Genomic DNA, 21165 nt, shown 5'->3' on the forward strand with positions numbered 1-21165 from the left:
AAGCACATCCTATTATCAGCTGTGATCAAGCTTACAAATTCCCCAGTCCGCGCATCTGCCCAGATGGTCTTTTGGGGGGGAAAGGGAGGGAGAAGCGCTTCAGATCGAAGATCATTACAGAGAAACGTCGCTGCTGAGGAACAGATTCTCCGGGTCTGAACAATGGTTTAGCGCCTCCTTGTAAACACAGCCCCGCACACGCGAAAGGAGCCATGCCAGTAGGATTACAATCACTGCATTAAGTCTGCCAAAGGCCCTGGCTACCCCCAACATCTCTTCTTTTCTCTTTATGCTCCCCCCGATCGGACCCACTGACGTGTCTGACATGTGGATGGAGATTACGGGACAATTTGCTTTCTTTCTGTTCTGGTCTCTTGTGTCGCTGGAAAAATAAGCAGCTCCTAGCAGCGAAAGGAAGGGGGGAGGGGGGTGCGCACAGCCGGCTTGAGTCTCCAGGCTTTCTCAAGGCATTCGCTCACCAATAAAAGAAGGCTGCAATTGCAGATTCAAGCCACATGCGGTAGTGTGTAGCAATTAGTAGATAAACCGCTGACTAAAGTACTAAAACATGAAGTATTATTGAAGTCAAGGTCAAAAATGCTTCAGTTCTCTTGCAAAATAATAATAACAAAAAAAAAAAAGTGGGGAGAAAGAAAGGAGGGCGGGACACTTGCACTTTCCAAGGAAGGTCCAATTTCTGCACACTGTACTTTTTATGACAGTGTTGATTACAGATGAAGGTCCCCTGATTGTTTCACTGCTGGTTTTGCAACTAACTTAATCCGCCAGTTCCTTTATGAAACGGTTCACAGACACATTGAATAACATTCCCCCCTCCAGCTATCCCCCCCCCCGCCCCGCCTCCAAGAAACCAGCTAAAAAGATGACACAGGACTTTTTAAAAAATGTATATCTGTGTGTGTTATATATATATACATATGGCAGGAAAAGCAGTACTAGAGGCGTGTGGCTGCAGGTGACTCAATCTCAGACCAGGAAACACACTAGAAATGGCTGGGAATATAAACACCCCAAACTGCTTATTTCACTCCTCTTTTATATTCAGAAAAGCCTGGCTACAGGCTTTGATAGATAAATAAAGCAATTGCTTTCATGATTATAACTGTCCTGAATGGATTGTCTTCCTACACCATTCAATCTGTTATGAGTATTTACTTTACATTAGTAGAGAGACCCTGCACTGCAGGAGTTTGCTGCTTTTCCCCTGGGTGTCAGTGTCTGAAGCCTTACATCTGCTCTGTGATTGATGGAGCCTTGAATACACGTTATTACTCTTTCACAAGCAGAAATCAAACAGGCTATTAACTACATTACTTCAAAGAACAGTTTCAATACAATCTACTTATCTTAATTGAAACTTTCTTTGTATGGATATTTGCAGAGGAGATAATTTACAGGTGTGTAGCAAGCATCACATTAAGGGAAGGTAAAGTAGAGGTGGATTTATACCATGATTTTTAAGATACACATTTAAAAGCCATTCACGGAACTGGACGCAAAATTTTATTTGAGGTAGTTTCTTGGGGGTGGGCTATCATTATGCCTTGGGGTTGGGTCTCTGCAGCACGAATTTGGTTACAGGACTGCAGGTTTTCAGAACTATCCAAGGCATTGCACCGCAATTGTTAACATCAGAAAAACCTTATCACAGATTTTTTTTTTTTCTCCCTGTAAGGATTACGCAGCATGCAGTACTATAGAGCTCCTACCTTTAACAGACAGTGATACAGTGTTTCCAATTAGATAAAGTATCTTATAGACACTTGGAGACCACAGCTTCAAACAAAACAGAAGTTGCTCAGCTGTTGTAAAACGTTGTGCATTGGGGGGGGGGGGTTAATATACAATAGAGGAATGCCCGGAGGCTTTCTATTGAGGTTTCCTGCATAAATGCTGCTGCATTGCTTATACAGGAAACTGACTCAGTCAATCTTAAATATGATCTTGTCAAAATACTGCAACCCAAGTTCTTTAAAACAAGCTTACTTCAACTACACTAGATGCTTACCAGAACAGTGCACTGCCTAATACACGTATCAGTCACCTCTAACGTTAAAGCAATCTTTAAATGCCCTCTGGCCACCAATAGGCATACTATTTAAAGATGGATAAAGTAGGTTAATTTAATTAAATGTATACTATACTTACTGCATGATAAAAGAAAGCAACACTGAAGTGTCATTTAATTCAGTAACCCCATATTCTAATTCAGTAACCCCATATTCTACACTACATACTATAATGATCAGATGAAATTTCGAGAAAAGCTCATTAAAGAGTGATGCCAACAGATCACCTAACGTGGCTATGCTGAAGAATGGAAGAGAACAGTATAAATTGTTATATAGCCTCCTACATCTGGCAGAGTTGTAATATTAGTTTAAATTATTAAAATAGTTTTCGACAGCTTTCAGTTCTTTGGCATGGGCTTTTATTTCTTATTGTAATTTGAGTATCTGCCATTTTCTTTCGTTTCTCGCTGTGTGTATAGAAACAAGCTAGATCTTGCTTTTATTACTTCACCATGTTTTTTTAAATGAGGTTTAGATAATGTTAAATACTCTAATCTTACCGAAATGAGCGCCTGCATTAAGAAAATGTAAAAAAAAAATCTATGCTCTAAGCCGCTAGTCACTGAGAATCCACATTTATCACCCCTAGTTCCCCCCCCCCCAAACTATTAACTTCAACCATGTGAATATAATTTTCATTAGAGTAATCCTGTTTCAGCTAGACGCTGTGACTAGAGGTGAAATGTTGCGAAAGCGTTAAAAATAGCTTACTAGTAATTTCAACATCCTGTAATTTTATCACAGATCAGGTTTCAACTGTCATACTGTACAGACCTTATTTCCCATATATTACATGTTTACTTTTTAACATGCCAGACCTACTTTGGTAGGATCGGTGCCAATATAATAACATTAGAAGAGAGAAAGCGAGGGTGCACCATTTTACATCAACACTGCGAAAATGCATCTAAAGACTGCTGGTGAAAACATAGGGGCTGGATTGGTGCTGGGCTTTGCCATTTGATTTCCTTGCTCACTGTGCCCTTTTCTTGTTCTGTCGCTCTTAAGTTTCTCAATGTTTGCATAATAACCCTGCATGCAAACCTCGTAATGCTTCAGGGCTCCAGGACAATAAATATACACATTTAAAGCCTTTATTGTCTCACGGTTCATGCCCCCGGTTTTAAACAGCTTAATTTCTAGTTATATTTAACTAGTTTCCAAATGGATTTTTTCCCCCTCTCCTCCCCCTCCTCCCGGTTCCAAACTATTACTGAGGTAGCGCTCTAGCTCTCTCCTGTGTGTGTGTTAAAGTCAGTATTTCTGCAGCACTTGGTTATATAAACACATTATGATTTGAGATCGCCCTTGGCAGAGATCAGCATTGTAAACACGTACTAATGTATATACATCAAAATTAAAGTATGCACACGCAGATCTGGGAGCAGCCTGAATTCCTATTCCGAGAAGACCCACTGCTCCCATTTATTGATTTAGCATGCATCGTTTATTGTTCCATTCCCTATATGCAGTAGCTGTCCGTTCAATATTATTTGCAAAATCCAGTGATTGTGTGTGTGTGTGTGTGTTGTGTTCATTAGTCTCGTCTTTTTTTCCAAAGCGAACAACTGCATTAATATTTATATGTTTATATAATCGATAACCCACTTTCTTCCTTTCCCACACAAAACAGGCATCAGGCAGCTAATGTAACAGATTAAGTTCCTTGAAAATATGACAGTGAGGGAACGTCATTTAACTATCAAACAAATCTACATGTCTAATAAAGGCAAATCTGCTAAAGAGAATTAGAAAGACGAGCTGCGCCCCAGAATCTCTGCAGGAAACGTTCTTTATATTAGACATATACAAGCAGGTCCTGTCAGATCCGCAGCTGAACAGGGCAGCTTTTCTGCCTATCAAAAATGAAACGGTGATGCTATCCATCATCATTGGGACTTTGCAGGAATTAACTCATGTCCCCACACAGGCTCCAGCTTTGCAATATTTTTTTTAGGTTTTAGATCTCAATTTTGCCTTGATCCATCCGCCCTTGTCCTATGCTTTGACTCAGCCCCGTCCCATGTTGCCAATTAGATCAGGCAGCAGTTGGGGAAAAAACTCGTCTTTTCCACACCTCTGGGAAATTGGGGGCCAGGAGAAATATTGGGCTGCTTTTCTGGTCATTTTGGGTGAGCTGGGAAGGCGAGGTTCAGGTTTTATATTGAGGGTTCGGGCTGGCTGCTGGAGGAGAGAGCTTTACCCTGCCAGGACCTGATGCAATCCATTCAAGCCAACAAGTTTGGAGAGAATGTTGAGTTCAATCAATTCAGAACGCCGAGATGGAGCCCAACTCAGTCCAGGTATTCGTCTCTCCTCCGCTTCTCTGCTCCGATTCCCCCCCCCCCAGCCCCAGCCCCCCACTCTCTGGCCCCCGCCCACAAACTTTCCACCAAACTTTCCCCCTCTGCACCCCCAAATGGCATTTCCCCCCTTTATAGATTCCTTCACTGATCATACATAGGCACAAATTATTATTATCATGGTGATGATGATTATTTTTCCCGTGGGGGGGGGGGGGTTCTTTGCTGGGTACTGCCAGACTCCTTATTTTAGATGATGATATTCCCACCTTAAACCTGTGTGTGTGTTTGTGATCTATATACGATTGCCTGTCTTATTTATTATGATGATTATATTTATTTTATTGACTTGATTTTTTTTTAATTCCCTGCAGTGGGTCGGCTCTCCGTGTGGTTTGCACGGTCCTTACATTTTCTACAAGGCTTTTCAGTTCCACCTTGAAGGCAAACCAAGAATTTTGTCCCTTGGCGACTTTTTCTTTGTAAGATGTAAGCCAGAGGATCCGATTTGCATAGCGGAGCTCCAGCTGTTGTGGGAAGAGAGGACTACCCGGCAACTTTTATCCAGCTCCAAACTTTATTTCCTCCCAGAAGATACTCCCCAGGGCAGAAATAGTGACCATGGCGAGGTGGTAAACATATCTCACTCTGTCTCTCTCTGTGTGTGCGTCTGTGTGTATCTGTGCGGATTTTTCCTCCCCCCGTAATGTTTATTAAAGGACAGGATTGAAATGTTCCCTTCTGCAGGCAACGTAAGACTCTTTTAAAGGGGTAATGCCACAAACAGGGGCTTGAGCTGTTTGCCATTGTAAGAGTTTCGATGGCAGCTCTACCGGGGGCGAGGGGGGATGCTCTTTAAAAAGCCACAATCAAATAACTTGGGGGGAGGGGGGATTTAAGGATTTTTTAAAATGATTTTTTCCACTTCTTGCTGTTGCTGTGTGAACGTCACATGCTTTGGTGTTTTGTGTGCCCCCCCCCTCCCCGTTTTCAGTGTCTGGTTGAGGAGTGGGGGATTTGGTGGATTTAGATATTGTTAACATTTTTTTTAGTATTTGATATGTTTAAGAGGGCGGAAATTACGAAATGGAGGCTGAGTGAGATCAAAAGCTATTGAGCTGGCAAAGACGTGTTGAATAAAGTGATAAATGACAGGTACTGGAATAATACATTCAAATAACTTGCAGAGATGCCTGGGCGTATTTCAAAGCAGTCATGTAACCAGCACAAACACGTTAAGCATTAACAACGATCTCTCTTTTCTGGTGCATTTCACTAGATGTGTTAGTTTAAAATTACTATGAAAAAAAGTGGACATTTTCCAGAAAGACCGGTGGGTGGAAGGGAATGAGTTAAAGGCTAATGCTGAAGTCAAGCTGTTTCGTTTTACAGTCCCCCTGAGTTACTTCTAATAGGGAGAACCCATTGTCAATTTCATCCTGGAAAGTTTGATTAGAAGTACCCCATAACTGCAAAGCTAAGGTCTGGAGCCCAGATTGCGTTTACAGTGTATTCTTCTAGCTCTGTAATTTCATGTATGACCGCAATTTTGCTGGCTACTCTAGTCAGCTGACTGCACTGTTATTGAGGAACTATTTCAGTGTAGTGTACAAACGGGGCTATGTTTATGCGGAGAGATGGCCAGTTCAAAAGCGCTCAGAAATAGCCAGATGTGGCTGCAATAATATTTCAGCTGCCTAAAGTGCAAGCATGGGGGGAAATGACTGGAAGCCTTCCTTATCTCCGCAATAAGCCCCCATACCATCCGAGCTGCCAATTCCTTCAACAGTCCATAGGCTGATGGAGTTAATTGTAGTTTTTCTCAAGCTCCCCCCCCCCCCGCCCCGAAGTATCGAGTTACCCATTCCTATTACATGCTACTTAATTATTGTAACCTTTCAAACATTCCCTTATAAATTGCTTCTTCTGAAATAAATATGTAGTTCTGCTGTCTTACTTTTTTTTTAAATTGCCCATCTTTTCTGATGTCAATAATTAAGACATTTTGGAGCATGGAGAGGGTATTGAAAAACATTAACAGGTTGACCTCTCTTCCACTGAAAGTGCCTCTGTCCCCTCCCCCTGTCCAACTTTCCTGTGCAGCTGTCTCTCTTCCCCTCCCCCTCACTACTACTTATTATTTGCTTTTCAAATTTATTACTTCAACATGGGCTGTGATCTGGAAAAGGGGAGGATTAAATATCCAGAAAAGACTACAAGTGTAATAGACATTCTGCTAAACCAGACAGGAAATCATTCTGAATTTTATTAGATATTTTGTGGTAACTTCTTTTGAAAATGTGTTTGAAACATTTCTTTTAATCCTCTTCTCAATTTACCACTTACCTATTTTAATTTCTGTGTTCGCAATTTAAATTGAGGACCCTCTTCTAAGGATAAAAAAAGATGACAGTGAAGGATGGAGGTTCTAAAATTGCTAGTAGTGAATATTTAGAAGCCATACTCCTGTGTGTGTGAGTGTTTTAAATGAAAGAGTTTTGGATGAGAGGGGTGGGAAATGGGACACAAATCATTTTAATATGCTTTAATGATCAGCTCATGTTACTGTGGTATGAACATCAGAGAAAATTAATCCTACCATTACATGTAAGAATGTTCTTTCTATGCAGTAATTCTCAGCTGCATGTACATTCGTAATATTATGCATGATTTGATTTTTTTAAAAATGCAAACACTGATAGTAATTAGCTGTATGATTATACTTGTATATTTCATTAGGGCTTTAACTGATGTCATTCTGAATTATTCAACCATATGAAAACAATTTTCATTTGAGATAATGGCATGCCTTGGAATTATGCAAATTATTATTGAATTGTATAGAAAAATTATGACAAATGTAAAGCAGGTAGAAAGTTTCCTAATGCAGGTCTATTTTACACCCCAATGATGTCATTTCCCCTCTGGCCTAAGTTAGTCATTCATTAGCAGAGTAGCAGCCGCAGCAAGAAATAGCAACAGCTCACAGAGATACTTCTTTGGCAGAGAGCCTACAGAAACTAGCATTTAGAGCCAGGGCCTAGAGAGGGCAACATAACACTCCCATTAAGAAATGTACTTTGTTTTCACTTACTCCATTAACTTGTTTATATACATTGACATGATTTTTTATCATTGATTTTAAATAGTTTTGAATGATAAAACCTGTTCATAAATGTGCAGCTAAAAGACAAAAGGCTGCATACTGATTGGCAATGTGTTACTTAAGGAAACATTTTACATATTGTATTAGTATGTAGCACAGTTATTTTAAGTCACTAAACCAGAGTAATAATTCTTTTATGTAAATGGCAGCCACATCTAGTCCTAAAGCACAGGCAGGGCTGTGTTTAGAATAGAGATGTTTTGTAACCCTTTGTATGTCTTCTGTGTATGGAAATGCTATTCTTGAAATACAGGTAATTATAACAATAAATTTAATAATTTAATAATAAATTGGTTTAAGAAAATATATGGATTTAAACTCCCTATCTTGCATTCAGAAAACTGGTATAAAGTGAGGTTGCACTTTTATGTGTATTGTAAATCTGCTGTATCAAAGGTTTTCTGTGATGTCAGAGGTCAAGAGAGGCACTTGCTGTGAGTAAAACTGTTGATTAGCAGAGCAACTGGTTTGATCGTAAACTGTTGATCAAGCCAGTCAGAGGTATAATTATTGTCAGGAGCAGACATCCTCACTAGTTTGAGGATTAGGAGTGCTAGCCTTTTCTAAATGTGGTGTCTGCAGTACTAAGGAACATAGAATCATAGAAGGTTAAGGTTGGAAGGGACCTCAGGAGGTCATCTAGTCCAACCCCCTGCTCAAAGCAGGGCCAATCCCCAATTTTTGCCCCAGCTCCCTAAATGGCCCCCTCAAGGATTGAACTCACAACCCTGGGTTTAGCAGGCCAATGCTCAAACCACTGAGCTATCCCTCTTCCCAACTGAGCTGTCCCTCCCCCAATTTCTTACCGTTGTAATATTCAGTCAGTGGCTACTTATAGAGGAAATAGCGAAGTGTGTGTGTAATGGTTCTGTTACTCAGAAATTACTGATGGCATATTTTATCTGATTGCCAAATGTTTGAGCTAATCAGAGATGGGTGTATACAAAAGGCTTTTTACGAAAGGCCCGTTTATCCATCAGCCATATCTATATTTAACCATCTGTACTGGTAAAACTGGATTTTGTTAGTACACGGGCTCTATTTTAAGCATGTTTGCAGTTCCCTTGATGCCAATAGAACTACTCATCTGCTTATAGTTAAGCATGCTGGATGAGGCAATAGAGCTCCATCATACAATCAAGCAAACAAAATTTAGCTGACTTCAAATTGAATTTTGAATGTGTAACAAATGCAGGATCAGTCTCTTCCTTAGCTGAAAGCGTCAGTACTAATGTCACAGAATTAACCTCTCTGGCTACACCCATGAAACCTGAGTTAGAGACGTGGAAACGAGAGCAGAACAGAGCCCTGTATGTCAGGCTTATGCTGATGTTCTCTCAGTGTGCTCTTGGTGTATGTCAGTGAGAGCAGTGGGATGGCTGACATTGCGTGAAAGTACCACACCGCTATTTTCTCTCTAATCACCTGGGTAGGATGGGTGAGGTTTGCCTTCTGGCATAGTATAAGGTGGTGTTGTCCTCCAGCTCTGTAGGTGGCCCGAGATCCATGGGGAAAGCTTTCAGGTCCTGGGGCATTCACAACACTACTCTTTGAGACCCCATAGGGAATCAGGTTGCCAGGAGTTCCGGAAATGCCCCACAGCCAACTCCTCTAGGCCCCATCCCGCAAAGCACTTAAGCACATACAGTACTTAACTGAGCACAGGACTACTCCTTTTGAAGTCAGTTGGACTAATCATGTGATGATAGTTCAGCATGTTCTTAAGTGCTTTGCTGGATTGAGGCCTCAAGTACAGCTGAAAGTGTCAAGTGGGAGTTTGTATAAAACAGGGCAGACTGGATCAATATAATTTGATGTGGCATGGGGCAGGGGAGGGAAGGTTCCTAACGGATTTGCAGGGAACTGATGCCATGAAAGCATCCTTGACTCTGCCCCCTCCAAACCCTTCCTGCCCCCAAATCTACAGCCCTGGCTCAAGCTCTCCCAAGCTCAGTCTACACACACCCCAGCAGCATGTAGCTCCAAACGGGTAGCACTCGCATGAGTCAGATGAAACTGGGGATGATGCCACATTGGCTTAACCACACCTCACAAACCCAACAGAATTGTAGTTAAAGGCTTCTGCAGATTTTCTGCTCATTTAACCCTCTTCAACACAAGTTGCAGCAGGGATAATTTGGCCCTCTAACACGATTGACCTTTTTTGAGAAGATATTTGAGAGAAGAATGCTTGTTAACAACTTGCATTTTCATGTTTTTAAAGCTGTCAACATTAATTAGCCTATTCTTTAAAAAATATGAAAAGCAGAGTTCATTAAAAGTAGGCATGGTATTTGATAGGAAGTATACATGCTAAAAATATTAATTTTCTTAGTGTGAAATGTCACTCTTTTGAATACATTGTTGTTAATTTTAATTCTACTTTACTTTGAGTGAATTTATCTAAATCTAGTTTTAGTAGAGATCAAACATTGACTCAGTCTCTCTTACCAAATGATGATCTGATCTTCTACCTTTACTCATGCAAGTAACCCTTACTAACACAAGTAGTCTGTATGAGTAAGAGTTGCTCATATGAGTAAGGGAAGCAAGGCCACCACCCCTGTTTTATTACAGACAGTATTTTGTATTTTCAGACTATTTTTTTTAAATTTTACTCTGTTAAAAAAGGTGTAATTTATAATAACAAGACTGATTTTTTTCAGAAAGTTTTGGAAAGCAACAAGTTTCCAAATCTTAATGGGCAGCAGATTTAAAACAAATAAAGGAAGTATTTTTTCACATAATGTACAGTCAACCTGTGGAACTCCTTGCCAGAGGATGTTGTGGAGGCCAAGACTATTAGAGGGTTCAAAAAAGAACCAGATAAGTTCATGGAGGATAGGTCCATCAATAGCTATTGGCCAGGATGGGCAGAGATGGTGTCCCTAGCCTCTGTTTGCCAGAAGGTGGGAATGGGTGACAGGGGATGGCTCACTTGATGATTAACTATTCTGTTCATTCCCTCTGGGGGACTTGGCATTGGCCACTGTTGGGAGACAGGATACTGGGCTAGATGGACCTTTGGTCTGACCCAGTATGGCCGTTCTTATGTTCTTACATTCTTAAATTTATCATTTTTTCATTGAGGGTCTGATTCTTTCACCTTTACAGATGCTGAGCAGTAACATGCTCCTCAAAGAGTCTCCCTGATTTCAATGGGATTACTTAGATGAGTAAGTGAGTAAGGGTGGCAGAATCTGGGCCTTAAGCAACTGATTGCATTCTTATTCCCATGGTCACGTATTGCCACCTTTCCTGGAAAACCTCCTATGTCGCTTGCATATGAATGGATTTTCTCAAGATCTGTAAGGATTGGTATTCTCTTAGTTGAAATTAGAACTGAGTCCTTCCTTAGAATTCAGAAGGGTTATCTTGCACCAGGTCTATCCACACCAATAAAGTCAACAAATATGCAGAGTACAATTATTAAAGGGTGCTTTAAAAATCAAGCTCATAGCATCAATTGCCAATGTATTGTTGCTCAGATTAATGCAGCATTGGAAATCAGGTACACCTGTAATAGCAATGTTAGAGATATGATATTCCTCATAAAAGATCATGGTTTTGGTAATTGCATATCCACTCTTTATATTTATGTCTCTCTCACTACCAGTAACATACATTGGCAAAGGAAGAAGAGGGAAATGACATTACTCAGTGAAGCCACATGTTGCTAGCCATTAGCCAGCAATCTGGTGTCTATGGTCACTTAAGCAGATTTTTTTCCCCTTACCTTTCATTTCTCAGTGTATTCAGACTGTAAAATGCACCCACTGCGCTCCATAGTCGCTTTTCCCAGCCTGATCAGTGGCACTAAACATTAAACTCTTGTCTTTTGAGAATAATAGGCTTTACATGCTACACCCTCAAGCATGTTGAGATACTGTGCAGGCTGGAAAATAAAAATGTTCTAATTGTGTCTTTTAAATAAGCATAGGAGTGAATTAATTAGACTATATTTTGTCTTTAGTTGCTTAGTTACACAATAGTATTCCTAAGCACAAGTAAGATAAATTGGCTCTTTTTGTGCTGCTTGTCCCTTAATCACAATTACTGTATTGCTCAGGAGAGTAAAGCATACATAGGTTTTGCATTTTTAATAATATTCAAACAATATGCATATGATATAGAAAGTATGTTCTGGTTCAAGTTCTTATGTGCTTTTATTCATGAAGAATCTCTATTATGATGGGAGCAGTATTTGCATTAGTTGCCCAGAGATATAGTTCTGGGAAATGCACAACTGAAATATTCTTGAAATGCCTATTCTGGCCCTTTCATTCATATTCAAAATAACAATGCCTCACATCTTAAAACAATCATACATATTTGATTGAAGAGATTTTTCTTTGTGTTTATGTGTGTGGGTTCACACCCTGTTTTAACCCTGTAGAGACTAGATGAAGGTATGATTGATAGTCTCATATCAAGTTGAGCTTTTTATTTTGTAGCTAAAATGTAGTCAGAAGGTCAGAAGGACATTGGCATTTTATGGCATTTATCCAGTGACATTAATATTTGGCAGCCATCCATGTTTCTATGTGAAGGTGCCAGGGTTATACATAATAGAGTTTGCTTTCATTTTCAAGGTATTTTACCCTGTCTGAACAAACTAGCCTCTTTTAGGGCATATTGTGATGGAGCTGCCACTGGCGACCTAAGAACTTTCGTTTCTTTCTGCACTGCACAGTGTTGGTTCTGAATGATGGGCAAATTGATACAGATATTGAACAATGGAAGATTCTGGCAAGAAACCCACTGTAAATGCTCAGTAGATGTATGTGAAAATTGGCTCCATTGTTCCGTTGTATGAAAAGCAAGTAAATTATTTACAGATATTTGCTAATTAAAGCATGTATTGTTTTACCAGCACAATAGAATACAATACAACAAAAGACAAAAGAATAGGCTTGCATAATTTAAATCTGCTAATGCAATGTACTCTTTGTTTAGAAAAATATAATTATGTAATCCACAAGGAAAGCTTTTCAAACTGTAACAGTACTAGGCAAAATTAGCAATGAAATGCTTGTCAACTTGCCTAAACCAAAACAACTACCTGAGATCTGTAGGCCATCTGATGAGAAAATATTTTGAGTGAAACCTATTTTCTCCTTGGTCATAACTTCTATCTGCACTGGCAGATATAAATTCAATTTGAACTTCTGTTCAGAAGCCCTCCCCCCCCCCAGGAGTTGCTATAGAAATCAGAAATCTAAGTGTTTGCACTCATCCCTCTAAAAGCCCCCGCTCCCTTCACAGTCCAGCTTTACTGGTATCCCACAAAGAGCCGGTAATGCTCCATTCCTTATCATTTTATGTGATTCCTTTTGCAAATGCTGAATCATGAAGAGGAGTTTGTACAAAAGATCTATTAATGCCAAGGGAATAGAATTCCACATCGTTTTAATTATGTTACTTTACGCAGATCACTCATGTTGTGTCTTTGCCTTGTTTATGGACCTCAGTAGGCTTGGAGCTATATTATAGGTCCTAATGCTCCCAGGTTTTGCATTTTTGAATATAATTAAGTTGCAAACAAATATGTAAACTAAACACATGCCAGTAGGCAGATCAGAGAAATGGGAGCAACACCAGTCACCTGTATTAAATAAGATCTTTGTTGCCCTTTAAAATTGGCTAAGGATTACAGATCAAAGGTTTTAGCCTAGCTTTTTAAAATTCTCCTGTGTCACTTAATTTTCTGTGCTATATGTATTTACAGTTAGACTTTATACAGTGCCCTCAAGTGCTTGAATGAAAAATGGCGGCCATATAAATGTAATTTTGAGGTGCATATGCTTCACTCCCAGCACACTTGCCTCTTCTGGGTGACTGACAAGTTAGTTGCTTAGTCAAGAAAGCAGTCTGCCCAGATGCCCTTCAGAATGCAGGAGTATGTGCTGGAATCACTGTGTGCCAGAAGCAGTGGGAAGGTTGTTTGGGTATGATGTGCTGAATGAGGAATTTAAGTGGAAAGTGAAAGTGAAAGCATTCTCTTCTTGTTAAAGCACACTACTGGTCAGTCAGTTCACCTCTGGCTCTGCCGCTGACTCACCACGTGACCTTGGGCAAATCACATAACTTCTCTGTGCCTCACTAAACACATCTACAAAATGGGAGGAATGGTACCTACCTCATTTAGTTGCTGTCAGGCTTAATTTGTGGCTTGATGCTGTGGAAATGCAAACTATTTTACTGATTAAATGACAGCCCAAGCCTTCATGTGCTCTAGAGATGTAACGTAGTATCTATTTTGCCACTGTAAGGCAGCTTTGCCCTGCTACATTAAAGTAAACTGTATGTTGCTACCTCTTCTATGAACTTCCTAACGCCCAGTGCTCTCTGCTGCTGTTGACCCTGCACATTAATGGTAGATGGGATGAGGACACACTTTGGAGCTTCATCTTCTGAGATGAGGATTGTTGATTTTGGTCCCTCCAAAAAGCAAAACCCTTCAGGAATAGAGCCATAAACTCCACTAGCTGATTTATCGCCTTATTGTCTTAAATAGTATTTGCCTACAATGGCCACAGTAAATAAGCTTGAAGGGGCAAATGGGAGAGGTTGTTTAAGAATGATTTTCTCCTATAAAAATGTTCCTTGCCCCTTTAATACTCGTGAGGTCACTGGAGGAAGGATGGTTTTGTGGGTAAAGCTATTGGCTGGGACTCAGAAGACCTGGGTTCAGCTCTGTCACAGACTTCAGGTGTGACCTTAGGTAAATCATTTAATTTCTCCGTGCCTCAGTTCCCTCTCTGTAAAATGGGGATGATACTTCCCTAGCTCACAGGGATGTTGCAAGGATAAGTTCATGATTAATATATGTGAGGTGCTCAGACACTGTGGTTATTGGGCCCATGTAAGTAAGTGTGCAGGGATCTATAGTAATCTGCAGAGCATTGGTAGCTGACGTTAAAGCTGCATGCATGAATTTCTTCGAGATTTCCATTTGTTTATAAATTAACTTGATCATTTAAGATAATTTCTCCCCTTTCTTCCCCTCCCCCCCTTTGGACATGCACTGCGGTCCTAACATCTACCAAGCGATCTAAGATGTGCACCCAATTCCAGAGGCAAGAACAACAATTTTGTATAATTTACATGAGGGTCGTGCAGTATCAATTTCCATCTAAATTACAGAAAAATCAAAACTACATGAGGTGTAAATAAAGAGGATAATAGAGCCCTTTATATCAAAATGAAACATACAGTTCTATTATCCTTAGCGAATGTAGTCCATAATAGTCTAATTGTGTTTTGTGCTCCTGTGGGTGAATGTGTTTTCAGCAACAATGCACTGGGTTGTAAAATATGCATCCCCAGCTATCTACTGTGGTAAAGGTTTCAGTAAAAAGGCTGAAGATGTTTTTCTCATGCAAATTATACTGATCAGATAAATGGCACACAGTGTCTCCTATAATTATCAACAACAGTTTTTACAGTATGTCTCCTGTTTCCCTAGGCCATATATTTGATGTTACAAGATCAGTAATTCAGTAGACAGCCGAGCAGGTGTTCAAATCACTCCTGACCTCCAGAATTCTTTAAATGACCCCTGGAAGCACTGGAGTGAAAACATTCTCAGCGTGTCAAAGTTTTGAGATATCTTAGTTGCCATAATTTTTTAAAAACTGCCTTCGTTTCTTTAAAAAAACCCAACTCCTACTTATTGGCAGCGAGTGAGAAGTTGTGATGCACTGTGTGCCCGCTTACACTAAAGTTGTACAGTCGCACCAAGCCTCCCTGTGGTGATCTGCCTTCCAAGAGTTAATTTTTCTTTAAAAAATAATAATAATAATCTGCTTTAAACTGTTCTAACTACCTGCTCTCTTTCCTTCGATGTAAGCATTCCAACCATCTGCTGAGGCGGGCAATATAGGGTTTTGTGCTTTCAGGAGGCTCTGACGGTTGCTTAGACAACAATGACATATTTTAGCATAATGGCTCTCAAAGAGGTACCATCCCTTTTTACTGAACTTCTCCTCCAAAAATAATAATCGGACACCTTCAGTTGGGTTAAAAACAGAACGTAAGAAGGATAATTTGTAATAGTGTCTTTTCTAGCCCTCTCCCCACACCTCAGCTTGATAGTGGCAAATATTTTACTTCACTCTGGAGTCTTGTAAGATGTATTGCAATTATAAGCTGACTAGATGCCACATTTTATTGGAATAGAAGAAAAAAGTGGCTCCTTTTATAGGCAGTTATTTCAAGATTTAGATAACTGCATGGACAGGGGAAACATTCCCGTTGGCTGGTCAATATTCTTAAGAGGGCAGCAGAGATAAATCTAATTCCCAAGCAGAGTTGAAATTCACCTCTTTCTATCACAAACCTAATTTCATTGTTGCAGGAAAAATTTGTAAATGTTGCCTTCATTAAAGTCTTACCATGCAATGGGGATCTCATAAATATATCTCTTCAGAGCATAGTTAATCTCATATGAGTTGAATATTTTTATGCTGTAATCAACTTGGGTGGTTTTTCATGTTTCTATGGAGATATAATTATGGATGACATAAATGGTATACAGCAGATTTCTTTAATCTTCTAAAGGTTTGGTAGTCGTAAGTCACTGCATAGCTGGTTTTTATTTATTTAACATCTCTATTCATTTGTCATCTTGTTTCAAGGGTTTCTTCATAACCAGGGAGTCTAGAAAGAGATATACAACAATGTATGTCAAATAGTTAAGAAGGCTTCACTGTGTTAGTGATTCCAGGATTTGTTGGTTTTCTGAGGGAATCCATGCCCTCAGGAGATTAATAATTTGGTTGTGCCTGATACCTTGAAAAGCCATGGAGGTGCTCGAGGGGCACTCTACTATCATTACTTGCATCATGGAGAAATCAACTCCTTTTGAAGAAATAGTCCTGTTTATTTTCATTTTCTTGCACAAAAGATGTTCCTTCTAGTTTGGATTTTAACGTAACACCAGAGAACAGAAATATGTGTGGTTGGTTTGGGTACTGAAATGTTGAAAGGTGCCACGTAAAACCAAAGGCCAAGATTTTAAAAAGTGACTAGTGATTAGGGGAGCCTCCATTTTTAGATGCCCAATTTGGAAAACTTTAAAGCAGCCTGGTTTTTGTTCAGTTGGTTGGTTTGGTTTTCTTGTTTTAAGAAAGTAATGAGCACTTATCCTTTGAAAATCAGACCCATTTAAGCTGTCTCTCAGTGAGCACCGAACAGGTGAGGCTCCAAAATCACAAGTCAATTCTTGGAAATGTTAATCCAAATCTATTTTGTTTTTAAGGATAAATGTTGATTCTTTAGTATTTAGAACTTGTTACACTGATTATCTGTTTTTTGCAATTTGAAATCCCCCTAAAGAGTTTGGGTGTTAGATACAGTGAAGCTTTGGCCCACACAGCACTGGGCACACCAAGGGCACAGCATAAGCATTGGCCCTTCTCACCAATATGGCTTTTCATTCATAAAACTCAAAGTGCTTTACAAAGTCGGATAAGCATAATTAGTATCCCCATTTAATAGATGAAAGACTGAGATAGTGTGAACTTGGGCAATTGCACTGTCAAAGAAACAGCTGGGACTAGAACCCATGTCTGCTACTCTAGTATCCTATCCAGTGGCCCAAACTGCCTTTTCGGGAAGAAATTCCACATTGGTAATGGACACAAAACACAAGGTTTAGCTTTAAAAATGTTGACGGGACAAACACACAAGCTGACTTTTGAACCAAATGTGCTTTTTGGAAACTTTAAAACATATGCATACCCAAGTCATCAATCTGGGTTGTAAATTTGCTTTTCCCTTAATATTAGTTTAATCTGCCTGAGGGGAGAGAGAGACTGAATATTTTTCAAACTAATTGACTCTGTATGGTTGGTTCCCATTGAAGTCACTCCGCATGGGTAAGGAATCTATCTATTCATGGAGTCAGCTGCAGGAATCAGGACTTAAGTTTCTGCAGTCAGACTGGTTTCAGAGTAGCAACCGTGTTAGTCTGTATTCGCAAAAAGAACAGGAGTACTTGTGGCACCTTAGAGACTAACAAATTTATTTGAGCATAAGCTTTCGTGAGCTACTGCATGCATCTGATGAAGTGAGCTGTAGATCACGAAAGCTTATGCTCAAATAAATTTGTTCGTCTTTAAGGTGCCACAAGTCCTCCTTTTCTTTTTATATCAGACTGTAACCTGAATTATTTACCACAGTGGAACATATCGATAACACCACTGTGGAGAAACTCAGACTTAAGCACTTTTTCAACCATCTCATCCAGGATAAATATTTCTAAGCACTCTAACTGAAGCTGTGGTTCCAATCATTCAATTGTGTAGCTCTTACTCACCCTGGTGTGCACTTATTCATTTGATTGAAGTCAGTGAGGCTACTTGTAGGAGTGAGTAAGTGCTCACCATCATGAGTAAGAGTTACAAAGTCTGTCCCGTAGCTGGCATTGCACATGTCAGGGCTAACCACATGGGTCTGCAAAGGGAGGAATCCAGAGCCTACTGAACTTGATGAAAAAGACTCCCGTGACTTTCAATGACTTTGAATCACAGTGAACAGAATGGGGGGAAAAAAAAGAAATACAGCAAGAGGGAGCATGTTTAAATGATGTTTTTATTTAAGAGGAGGTTACACAAAACAGAAAGATGCACTTGGTTTGTGCTTTAAAGCATGAAATAGCCTGGTATCTTTTGCCATTAATTAGCTGTGCAAATATTACTGTGTTGCTAACTAAACACCCACTTTGTGGCTTGTCAGATTATCCCAAACTGGGAAGGAATCATTGAAATATACAGACAGGGGGGTTTGTATTTTTCAGTTTAAAATTAATTCAAATTTATTTGCCTCATAGAATGTACTCAGGACAAATGGTATGGGCTGGCTTTATGGGTGGGTGATGTGGGCAACTGCCCAAGACACTGTGGTTCAGAGGGCACCATGGTCAAGAGGCAAGGAGCGGGGTGGGCCTCAGGTGCAAGGCCGCAGAATGGAATTTGGAGCAATGAGGGTGCCCGGGGGTGATGGGGAGATGGTTGGGGAGGCAGCTGGGGCCAGGGGCACTGAGTGGAGTCGGGGGAGGCAGTGGGGCCAGGAGATGATGGGGGAGGGAGCCCAGGGAGGCAGCGGGGGCCAGGGGTGCCAAAATACAAGTTTGCCCAGGGCATCATTTGTCTAAGGTGGCCCGGCAAATGGTACATCAAGAGAAGGCAAATTATTGGTTAAATTCACAACAGAACCTTAGAAGCTATTTTAAATACTTAGAAAAAAAAATCCAGGAATCTTGTTTTTAACAAGATTGTATTGGAGTATTGGATTCAAAACCAAAGCTGGACCCAGCTGTCTCCTTATCCTTATATTTTAATGGTCAAGATGGGTGTTTGTGTTTTATTTAATGGCCACAAGTAGGCTTTGAAGTTAATACCCCCAGTAAGATAAATGTGGAAAGTTCACACCTCTGGTGGTGCTGTTGAGTCGACATTTAGGGCCGCAGACTCGAAAACCCTGCAATGCTCATGAAGGACGCCATCACAAAACAGGATTTCTCTACAGTGGTAAAAGTCAGACCTGTAACTCACTGCCAGCACAGCTCTTCCAGTTGAATTGGGAATAGCTGTAGTGTAGACAAAGCTTAGTTGTTTTTAACCACCGTGCTTCGTAACCCCATTGCTGCCCTATTGGAGAATTACATATCTTCTTTGCTTGTTTGTTTCTTGACAAACAGAGAAGGGCTTCAAACACCGAGAGTATCACAAGCCCAAATTTTCCATACACGGATCTGGATTTCCCCTGCTAAAAACTCGTCAGGATATCTTTATTCTAACAGGACACTGAACAAAATAATTATTGGTCCACAAACTGTCCTTTTCTATATAAAAATATTTGCAATAAAGTCAGTGAAATGCTGTAGGAACCAATATAAATATTGTTTGCCCTGGTTTACTTTAAGATTAACTGCCTGGCAAATAAGAATGCACTAAGACAGGGAGTGCCTGAACATAAATGGTTGGTTCATGAGCCCACTTGAAGGGTTGTGTTCCAGTTTAATGTGATGTTGGATAATGTAGCAACATGGAGATCTGCATTGGTTTGGATCAGTGCAGGGACAAATTCTGCCCGCGAGAATAGTTCAAAACTCCCAGATGAGTTCAGTGAGACTGTTGCATGAGTAAAGACTGCAGAATTTAGGTTATAGTGTTTTATATATTAATAACACAATGGGACAGATTATAGTGGCTCCAGTGCCTAAGCACTGGATAGCCCCTACACCTCCAGCCCTCCTTCACCAGAGGTACTCAGAATGCTATATCCATACGTCCCCAAGTGTAGTTGTGAGGTCATTAGCATTGTCAGAGGAGGTGTGTTTGGGCAGGCTGGGGTCATGGCAAGGCCAGCACCCTATGCACAATGGCAAGTGGCAGGAGACCTTTCCTGGAGTAATCACATCACATCTGTTAGACGGGGTTACCAATGGCTGCTAGTGTTCTGACTCCTCTGGACACCAAAAACATTCTATCCATTCTGCCTACCTCTGCCATGCTTTCCTCTAGGCCCCCAGCTAATTCTGACTCCAGTATCCTTAACCTGAGACATAACTCCTATTGAAGTCAGAGGAGCTTTTGAAGGCAATGGGAGTTTCTGCTTCATAGAGACTGTAGAATCAGGGCCTTGAGATACAATTGGCTGCAATTCTGAATCATTTTCATCTTGTTCACAACAAACTCAGGAGCGTGATGCAATCCCTTTGATACAACTCCCCTAAGGAAGCATTAGGAGGAAACTCAGCAGGGTGAGCCCGGAGGACTTTCCAAGTCCCTTTGTCCCCTTTCTGATTCTACTGTGGGATGATATGGCCTTGGCTATTGGCCTATGACATTCACAGTGTAGGTCCTGATTCAAGAAGATACTTGTGTACATGCTTAACTTTAAGTATGTGGGTAGTTTCATGGAGGTTAATGGGGTTGCTTATGGGTGAGATTCTCAAAAATCTAAGGGAGATTCCTGTCTTCACTTAGGCACTTCAGTGGGACTTTTGTGCCTTTCTCCCTTTGGTATTTTTGAAAATCCCATCCTAAGTGTTTAAAATTACATGTGCTTATAGGTACTTTCCTGAATTCATGCCAAAAGCATTCATCATTGGCCTAAATCTGCTCCCACAATAATCAGTTTACTATTGACTTTGGTGGGAGCAGAGTTAGGCCAACATAGAACATTTTTGAAAATCTCACACTAAATAATTTCTTTATAGGTAATGATGCAAACAATTATTTTATAGGCAAAGGAAGCTAAATGATTTAGGAGCACAAGTACCACTGATTTTCAAAGATATTTTTGTTCCTAAGTCACTTAGGTACTTTTGAAAATTCCACCCAGTGTACTTAGTTGCATTTTGATCTATTTCTCCTCCTCACCCATCTATAAAATGTTTAGAAAATGAGACATCCTTAACTGCATCCGTTACCACAGTAACCGGCTAAATTTTTGTTACGGTTTGTATTCATACTCTTGGTTTATGTGCTAATCTGATTCAAAATGCCTTTCTGTGCATACCTTTTGTATTACATTAGCTGCCACAACAGTATTTATGGTCATAATACTTATTTTGCAAATTGCTAATATGATC

At 40.2% G+C, this 21165-nt stretch overlaps 1 protein-coding gene across 1 annotated transcript in view; it reads left to right on the plus strand.

The window, feature by feature from the left end:
• The first annotated feature begins 4375 nt into the window (after positions 1-4375).
• Positions 4376-21165, plus strand: part of ARID5B (AT-rich interaction domain 5B) — a 141918-nt gene continuing 125128 nt past the window's right edge. Inside the window, exons 1-2 of the mRNA XM_077822156.1 lie at positions 4376-4396; positions 4771-5025. Coding sequence (XP_077678282.1) covers positions 4376-4396; positions 4771-5025 — 276 coding nt within the window. The remainder of the gene's footprint in view (positions 4397-4770; positions 5026-21165) is intronic.

The sequence above is a fragment of the Eretmochelys imbricata genome, chromosome 7 (assembly GCF_965152235.1).
Source record: "Eretmochelys imbricata isolate rEreImb1 chromosome 7, rEreImb1.hap1, whole genome shotgun sequence".
Lineage (NCBI taxonomy): Eukaryota > Metazoa > Chordata > Testudines > Cheloniidae > Eretmochelys > Eretmochelys imbricata.